At 29.2% G+C, this 10,104-nt stretch overlaps 1 protein-coding gene across 1 annotated transcript; it reads right to left on the bottom strand.

Moving 5' to 3' along the window:
* Nucleotides 321–7,954, bottom strand: LOC109335740 (serine carboxypeptidase-like 40). The gene is made up of 7 exons (XM_019571901.1): nucleotides 7,510–7,954; nucleotides 4,770–4,877; nucleotides 4,401–4,675; nucleotides 2,137–2,406; nucleotides 1,474–1,679; nucleotides 1,000–1,105; nucleotides 321–566 (listed from the first exon to the last, which is right to left on the bottom strand). Exons 1-7 carry the CDS (start codon nucleotides 7,877–7,879, stop codon nucleotides 417–419), a joined length of 1,485 nt encoding a protein of 494 aa, XP_019427446.1. The 5' UTR covers nucleotides 7,880–7,954; the 3' UTR covers nucleotides 321–416.

Here is a 10,104-nt window from a genome sequence, read left to right as displayed (position 1 = left end):
ATAATTACCTTACGTGTAAATTTGTTCAATACATTTTTTTTGTAATGATCTTTGTTTTATATTATTATATAATTAATGTATGATTGAAATAAGTGTCCGACATAGAATAAGAAAAAATATGAAATTGTTTAAAGCACATAAAGAAAATGATCACAAAAAATAATAAACTAAAATCTTAAATAAATGAGAATAATTTAGGTGAAAAGAAAATGCATCTTACATTCTCAAGATTTGTATGAAATCATTTTATTTAAAACTCATTATAAAAAATTATTTAATTAAGTTCTTGTGGTATAACGAGTACTTTTTTTTCTTTACAATTTCTTTTAAGTCCTCAATTTTGTTTCATATATTAAAATAAGAGTCCATTTTTTATAGCGTTAAACCTATAAAATGTAAAGACAGACATTAGGTATTCATTTAGTAGTTTGAAGTTGAGTTCCATTTAAGAAGTGTTGGATCAAAGAAAATGCTCTTCTTGGCTGGGAAATAGGTACTTGATGTCCAGCTCCTCTTACTGTGGCAAAAGTTAGATCTCCCTTGTACACCTGAGTGTAGCCACCTACCTGTGCACATAAAATTTGAATATAATTTAATATCCTGCATATACCTAAACTTAACTTAATCATGCAATTCTATTATGATATAAAGCATGATTAAGAATATTCAACAACACCAATAGTTTATGTATTCAAATATTGCAATTTTTACCAAGTTCCCTTTTATGTAAAAACTGCTTATTGGCTTACAGAAACTAGAAAGCAGTGGGAAAATATTTAATAATTTTTGTTTTAGTGTTTTAAATTATATTTTACCACTATAATTATATCCCCAATATCACAGTTTTAGGAATTTCCATAAGACATCATAATCATAATTGGTGTCACATCCACCATATTTTCTTATAATTTCCTATAATTGCAATAAGTAGAGTATAACTACAACCATAATTATGATCACAATTTAAAACATTAATATAAGTAAAAGTCTATAAATTACCTCTCGATCAATAAACCAAGGATGCCAAGCAGTTTTAGTGGAGAGATTCATCTCCTTAATGGAATACTTGGTTGAAGTGATAGGCACAATTCCATCTACATCACCACTGCATCATACAATAGATGAATACTCAAAATTAAATCATCAACCCATTTAAATATTAACTACAAGAACGAAAGAATAAGAAGGGATTGAAGTATTATTGGAGATTTTGTTTATTATCAAAATAAAAAAAAGGAAAAATCATGTTTTAAGTTGTACTAAGCAACTCTAATTGCAGCCATGATTTACAGGTTCAGAAGTTTTCGTAATGGAATCACAACCACACCAGTCCCTTTTTCACCTAGTTTTCTGCACATAATGTGGTAAATACAATATAACCACGACCCTACTCTAATTAAAAACACAATGTTAATTAGGAATGGTTATGTAATTGCAAGCAACTATTTTTCTCAAGTAAAACTAAGATTTTACCTAAAAATCCAAACCCTGAGTCTATTATTGAGGAATTCATGCAAAAGGGGAATGATTGTTGGAGAGCTATCAACCCACAAAAGTATGGAACTGCAAAGCTCCCAAGTATATTTGAGCTTGGTGACGTTTGCATGTAAGGCCTCCTGAACATCACCTCGGTTAAGATATGTATGGACGTAATCATCACTACACGGATCATTAACAATCTGTTACACAAAAGTCATGATTCAACTCTAGTTAAGTTTCATTTAATCTATAAGTTTATAAAGTGCGGAATAGTAGTCGAGACTCTTACGGTGTAGGGAGGATAGATATACATATATAAATTTAGTTTCACACTATTAACTCATAACCATCCAATGGGTCACACGGTAATCAAGCTTACCATTATGCCAAGACTTACCCTCCAAATCTATGATTCATACATAGTAATTTATGAAAAAATTAACCATTCTGAATTTCCCTTACATTTATAAATGGTGAACTTGACACAATGGTAAGATTGTTGTTCAGTGATTATGAGTTTAAATTTTACAAACAACTTTTCATTTATAGAGTAAGATTATGTAGATTTACTTTCCCAAAACCTCACTAGTAATAAAAACCAAATGGACCGCCTTTATTTTTATAATTTACAATTAAAGGAAATTTGAAAGATCTTACAGAGTTCATCTTGGTTGTGGCAGTGAGGTTGGGATCATCATCATTTTTGCAATTTGGAGCATAGATATTAGAGAGATCAATGTCGTCTGTGTCCTTGCTAAATTCGTCTTGTGCTTTGTCGCACTGAATTGGTATATTTTTGGGATCAGATGAATTATTACAAAATTTGTTGAAATCATATGCTGTTTGGTCTGAGATGATTGCATGGCTAGCAAGAAAATCATACGTTCCTTTATTGTCTCTTTCATCATGAATCACTGGATTCCCAATCTGCATAATGTAAATAGAGAAAGGCTATGCTCATATATGTTGCCTTGGTTATGTCATTTCTCTCTATTTCAATAAATTTCAAATTAACTTCTTAATTTAACCCACTTTCAATTTATAATTTAAAATCATAGTTATTAATAATTCATTGTATTATATAACAATTATATGTTATTAAATCAGCCAAAATCGATTTTTTTTTGTAGAACTAGTTTGTGCATGACAAAATTCATATTTTTCAAACTAATGCATTTCGAGCCTTGTAGTTGTTTGTAATGAAAAAGAATACTCTCTCAAAAAATCATATCTCTAGCCAATCAAACTTAAAAAATATAAAATATTAATTTTTATTTTTATGACTTTTTTAATGAAATTAGACTTTCTAATGAGACGGAGAAACAAAAAACATTTATAACTTTATTATATTTATTATAATATATATATAACATAACTAGTAAGGTAGTACTAGAAAAACAAATGTTCCAAAAAAATCTTCTGTTTGACATTATTTCTAAGAATATAAGATACTATGACACATTTATGATTTTAACTATAATAAAATAATACTTTTTAATTGAAAAGAGAATTCCTATTCATAACATAGCATGGTCACCCCTATGTAAGTACTCTAAGTAGCTTATAACTGATGAGGTACTAATAATTAAAATTAATCTCATAACTAAGAATAACCATTACTCAATTATTGGATGTCAATTACTAAGTCTAAATTTTGTCCCCGTAGACTAATAAGTAATTACATAATAAGACTAAAGTATCTTAAAATATCTATTTTTAAGGAGGGCACTGAATTAAGGAACACATTTTCTTCTGAAGTACCTTTTCTTGTTGGATGTTAAATTTTTTTTCTTCAAATATAACTTCTCATCAAACCATTCTATATGTTGGGAGATCTTCATTCATGGGTTACAACATTCTTTCATGGGCTAAGTGAAAGAAAAATAGAAGTGGGTTTGACACTACATCTTGATCCAAAACCTTAAGGCATTAGGTCTATGAGTCCATCCACTTATATGCTCTTTAACTCATCCATTCTTGCCTAATGTGGGACTTCTTCATTCACACTTGGAATACCCAACATCTCCCCCTTAAGTGTGAATTCTCATCCAAGTATTGGATACACCAGAGCTCAGCTCTCTATCTACTTGCACTGTCGTTGGCTTATCTTTTCATCAACAGAACACGCCACCTGACCTTTCGTCAGGAAGACTTTCGACAAAGGATCCCTTATGGATCTACCGACCACTTGTCACTTCAATACTCCGTTGAGCCGTCGAACCATCGGCTCTGATACCACTTGTTGGGAGATCTTCATCCATGGGTTACAACATTCCTCCATGGGCTAAGTGAAAGAAGCATAGAAGTGGGTTTGACACCGCATTTTGACCCAAAACCTTAAGACATTAAATCTATGGGTCCATCCACTTATATGCTCTTTAATTCATCTATTTTTACTCAATATTAGACTTCTTCATTCAAACTTGAGATACCCAATACTATAAATACAGGTTTAATCCATTTAGGTTATATATGCATTACAGAGCATTCTAATATAAGTGTTGTCTTGGTGGTGCACTATACTCAATTTGCTGGTGAACATTCCTACTAAAATGTACATATCTTTATATACTATTTATCCTCTAAGTAAACTATTATATACAAGGGAAAATATTTTACATGCTTTAAATTATATTCAGACTGTAATATTGTAGTTTTAGAAGTCTCTACAACAACATCACAATCATAATTATAGTTACACTGAATATATTTTTCTTACAATTATTACAATAAACACAATATAACTACAACATGACTGCGATTTAAAACACAGAGAATATGTAAGGACCTAATTAACTTAGGCTACAATTGTTGTAAGAAAATATCCAACATTTATATTCTAGATCATATTTAACACCGTCAAATATAATGATATGTTTCCAACAATATAGGAGGAAATTTTTGAGAATGGAGGCACATACCATTATTCCTTTGAGGTTGATGATTGTATGATTAGCCTTTTTGTTCTGTTGGAGAATAGTTTGGGCAAGTTGAGGAACAAAATGCCCAGCATAGCTCTCTCCAACTATGTAGAAATCTCTTTTCTTATACTCGGGAAATCTCTCCAACCAATTCACTAAGAACACATAGTTATCTATTGCTGTTTTCCTATCCCCACTTGTTTCATATTCCGATGATTTATTTGAGTAAGAAAATCCTGTCCCAGCAGGTGACTCAAGGAACAATATATTTGCAGCTTCAAATTCAAAATTAGTCATACATGAGAAACAAAACATGTTTTTGTTTGTAATATCAGTATAAAAGAAAAGAGAATCAATTTGAGCTAATACCATTGTTCCATGAATATATATTTTGGTTAAGTGTTTTCCTATCACTGTTTACTCTGAAGGGTCCAATTTCTTCCATTGCTCCATAGCCAAGAGATGAACATCCAGGACCTGAGAATGTCAATTAAAAATATTATTGTCAACATTGATGAACAATTAATCATATTTATCTTATGCTGTAGGTAGTTCTATTCGAGTTAATAATCACTATGAGCAGGAAAACATTAGCTACAAAGAAATTAACAAAATTATATTGATACGAAACAAAGACACGTTAATGAATCCTCAAATAAATGGTTTCCCTGAAACACTCTAGTTGGAGATTTGTAATTTTTTGTAGGTATTTTTTAGGGGAAGGATAAGATATTGTAGAAATTATAATATCGGGATTTATCATATTATATTTTCTAAATAAATATTCATATTTTAAAATTACCCTAACATAAGAAAATGTACTGACTCAGTTTGTTTAACAACTCTTATTTACAAAGACTTGTTGTATGTCCAATCATAATTCATAAATGGTTCTAGGGCAGTGAGTGTCACGCAGGTCCAGAATTTTCGTTGTTGTGAGTTTGTTGCAAAATCACTATTTAAAAATAATTTGAATTGAGATCATCACTTTTCACTAAAATAAAAAATAAAACAAATAAATTATTGAGAAATGATAGTAAAGAAAGATGAACATACTCGATTTTTTAAAAATGTACACAGGTTTGAATTCTTAAAAGTAATTATATGGACGATTATCATAAATGGAGAGGAGATTAGTCCTCTATGATGATCAATAAGATATAAAGACACTTGCTACTAAGTGACTCAAATAATAATAACTATTATCATGAGAACAAATAACCAATGTTGTGAGTTCGGGAACTGATAGAGTGGTCTAACTGGTTTGACCGCTAGCTAGACTTTTGGTTCGCAATCTTAATAAATGAGAGGTTCGAATGCTTTGTATTAGGAAAGTTTAAGTTCGGTTGTCTAAACTCGGTTAAACTGCAATAACTAGAAAAATAAATCGAATAATTTATTTAAAAAACAGAATACTACTTAAATGTTTTATTTTTTTGGTCCAAAAAAAGACGAAGAGATATTTTTTTCAATACAATTATACATAATTATTAATTATGTAACATTTTGCATTTATATATAATTATATATTTATAGATAATTATTAAATATATAAAATCATTCTGTCTGCCCGAAAGATTTAACCATTTAGCCCGATTAAACCTAATATGAGACATCTTCTAATTTAATGTTTGGCTCAAGTTTCATAACATTGTAATGATATAGAACAATGAACCTTATTTAAATGATGAAAATTAAAAGAAAATGTATCTGACTTTTTAAGTGATTATATGATCATCAACTAACATTTTATCCTAAACTCTATGTAATTTGACCCAATTTTTTTTTTTATTTGAGACAATTGAGTTATGGTGACCTATATTTAATTTTAACTTTCTATATCTCTAGTGATAATATGCTTCATAATGTAAAAATGACTTAATTCAAAAGGGAAATTAAGAAACCTCAATTTGTAGACGGGCCTATATGTGAATGCCAAGGTGTTGCCATCTAAATTAAAATGCACAAATAACATTCATGTTTTGAGTGCAAATTACTTTATATTAAATGACAAGATGCATTTTCTTCCCATTGAAAAGGAATAAGGATTATTCTCATCACCAGAGAGAAGTTTCTGTCTTTGCTTTTAAGACTAAAAAGCTATGAAGCATGGATTCGCTAAATATCCTCGTGTGTTGGTGTCCGACATGTATCCGATATGGATACGCTCAGATTCGCGAATGATACGTGTTCATAGAGTATCCAAAAATAAAAAAAAATAAAAAATAAAAAAAAATAAAAAATATCAAGACACGTATTAGATTTGTTTTCAATAAAATATAAGATATATAAATTCGTTTTCAATAAAATATAGCATATATAGATTCGTTTTTATGATAAGATAGATTTGTTTTCAATAAACACTCACTTATTTAAAGGGCACATCATACCAACTTACCATCACACCACATTGACTCTCGAATAGCTGATACTTTCTGATCCATAACGTCGCCGGCAGGTGCTTAGTGTTACTGCCTCTACCGCCATAGGTATGTTGTAAGGAGTAAACAGAAAAAGGGATACTAAGATGTGGGATATTGCTGGAGATGCGTGGGAAGACTTTGATAGTGCTGGAACTCTTCAAGTGGCCACACTATCTCTAGATGAACCAGAAATAGAAGTTGTCCTCTTTACAGATGATGGTCACGGAGGAGATGAAATTGATACTATTTTTGTTTCTAGGGCTAGACAATAAGCAATTTTATGAATTATTCTACTATATTTTCTAGTTTGTATACTTTGAATTTTGGAGGGCAATGATTTTCAATTTTTCAATATATTTTTTACTTTGAATATTTTGATTTACACTTATAATTTTATCATATTTTATATATATTTTTATTAATTTATACACATATCCCTAAACGTATCGTATCCTACATTTTAGGAAAAATATGTGTCGATGTATCGGATACGTATCGTATCCGATACACGTATCCGTATCTGTGCTTCATAGACTAAAAGTATCATCTTGTTATAAACAAAATGATAAAAGCATCATTACTATATATACCATTTTTGCTTTTGTTTTTTATAACACCTCTCTCTCCGGTGGAATATCTTTACTCACTGAATTAGAGGATTTAGATCTAATAAAATGTGTTCTTACCTCCATTTAGCCAAAGAAGAAGAGGCTTTGTTTTTTTGGAATGTTGAGATTCCACAAAGTAATAGTAAAATGCACGCCCTACCGATTTATCCACTGTGACATACCCTCCATATTGAGAGAAATTCACAGGTGGCTGCCCTGGAAGCTTATCAATCTTGTCTTTCTCTTTAAGACCCTTATTAGAATCAATAATGAGATCACCCACAAGCTCTTGTGCTTTAAAGTAACTCCTATCAATTTGTGAATTTGCTTTGTATTTTAACTTGTACAACTTTTGAAGAGCTTGAGTTTGTTTATTTCCATGAATTCCAGCCACAAAGAATGAGAAAATAAGAAAGGATTGAATAGCCCAATAACTTGCTTTGCCCATTGTGTTTGTTGTAAAGGGAACCCAAAAGAGAGAGGGTTACAAAGAGCGGAAGGTGTATGAAGTTGAGAGAAGAAAAGTATGGGGTTTATGCTCCAAACATTAATAGTTATTGCATATCATGGTTACATTGTAGAGAGAGTAATGGGTAATTTATAGATTTTCATAGCATCTTATTTTAGAACTAAGAAAAAAATAAAGTACGATAAAAAAACTATTACTTCAAGAGTAAACTTTTTAAACTTACTTCTTATCATAGTCATCAATTATAAGGAAATTCAATGGTTTAAATTAGTGAGTAAATCTAAATCATTAGATATTCCTAGAATTGATAGCTAAGATGAGAAGTAAGTTTAAAAATTTATGTCGGAGTAAGTCCCTCACCTCAATATTTTTTACAACTTTTTTTAAATTAATCAACACCTTACCATGTTAGTGAATCCTGAAATTTATAAAGACAGCTACTTGAAAATTATCAACTCTCACACGACTGCATGTTTCTAGATATTTTATAGCAAAAATTTCCAAAATCAATTTCCAAACATTTACAAATCAAATATTTTTTGGCAAATCTTCAAAATTGGAAACAATTGATCTCGTTATGCTTATAAAAAAACAATTGATTTCATTATATATTTGAAACTTAGCAATTATGATTTTTATCATAACTGATTATATTGTAATTGGTCATACTTAAGATTTCAAAATAAACTTTTCCCAAATTGATTTGGTAAATTTTAAAAATATAGAAGGATATAATTAATTTCCATATATATATTCAAACTATATCAATTATTATTATTTATAGCAAAATCTTAAAAGAGAGTGCTCATTTTCTACTTTATATTTTTTCTATCAAAGTTTCAGAATTGATTTAAAAATTCTTCACAAAATAAATATAGGAGTAAATTACAGTGACACCCCCTGAGTTTTAGTGAAATTACACAAACCACCCCTCATTTTTCTAAACTTACACAAACCTCCCATAGTTTTATACTTTCATTACACTGACCACCCCTGTATAAGAAATAAATGTAATCTTTTAAACAAAAAATGTGATAAATGCAATTAAGTTAATCAAAACATGATATATTGTGTAGACAAGTCTAAATAATATACAAATCAATGTATCTTTATTATTTTTGGTTCGTTACACTACATTATAAGAGTGATTTAAACAATATTTCTTTATAATTGTTGATGCATTTTGTAACAAAAAAATAATAAGATACATTGATTTGTATATTATTTAGACTTGTCTACACAATATATCATGTTTTGTTTAACTTAATTGCATTATCGCATTTTTTGTTTAAAAGATTACACTTATTTCTTATACATGAGTGGTCAGTATAATGAAAGTACAAAACTAGGGGAGGTTTGTGTAAATTTAAAAAAGTGAAGGGTGGTTTGTGTAATTTCAGTAAAACTCAGGGGTATCAGTGTAATTTACTCTAAATATAGTTTTGGTCGGATACAATTGACTTCATTTATATAATATAATACTTTTTCTTACATTTTGAAAACTTTCAGTTATGATTTCTATTACATGATTATGAAAAAATGTTTCTATAGTAAAAAAAAAATATAATTTATTTGAATGATTGTTACATGAAATTTGGAATTATTAGGTTTTAAAAAAAAATGAATGAATTCTAATAGAAAGTGACACAACAGAGGGATACAAAAGTTTAAGATGATAAAAATTGATTAAGATAGTGACGAGAGATAAAAATTGATGTAATTAATCGAAGTTCCATACATTCGGCACCTCTGAGCAAGATAGTGACGAGAGACATGTCAATGGGGTGAAACCACTCTAGTATATACAGAAGTTTAAGATGATAAAAATTGATCAAACAGTCAAACTCAAATATGAGTTAGTCTAGACGATTTATTATATAAGTAGAAATTGTTACAAACAATTAGATAATAAACTCAAATGATAACTTATAAGATCAACATAAATTATAGACAACTAAAATAAAATAAAACTTATTTAAGATATTGTTTTATTAATCCAAATATCCTCCAACTATTTCATTGTATATTTGAAACTTCACCATAAATATTTCCAGATAACCAATATCTTATTTATATATATTAATAAAATAAGGGGATGAATTTGTTTACACTCAATTTAAGTTACACTAGTTACACTCAATCTCAACCATTTATTTTCTTAAATCTAATAGACCAAATGGGCAGTGCAATAAGTAATGACAAAG

This window comes from Lupinus angustifolius, chromosome LG02 (assembly GCF_001865875.1).
Source record: "Lupinus angustifolius cultivar Tanjil chromosome LG02, LupAngTanjil_v1.0, whole genome shotgun sequence".
NCBI lineage: Eukaryota > Viridiplantae > Streptophyta > Magnoliopsida > Fabales > Fabaceae > Lupinus > Lupinus angustifolius.
The sequence above is the reverse complement of the archived record's forward strand: the minus strand, read 5'-3'. Positions and strand labels throughout refer to the sequence as shown.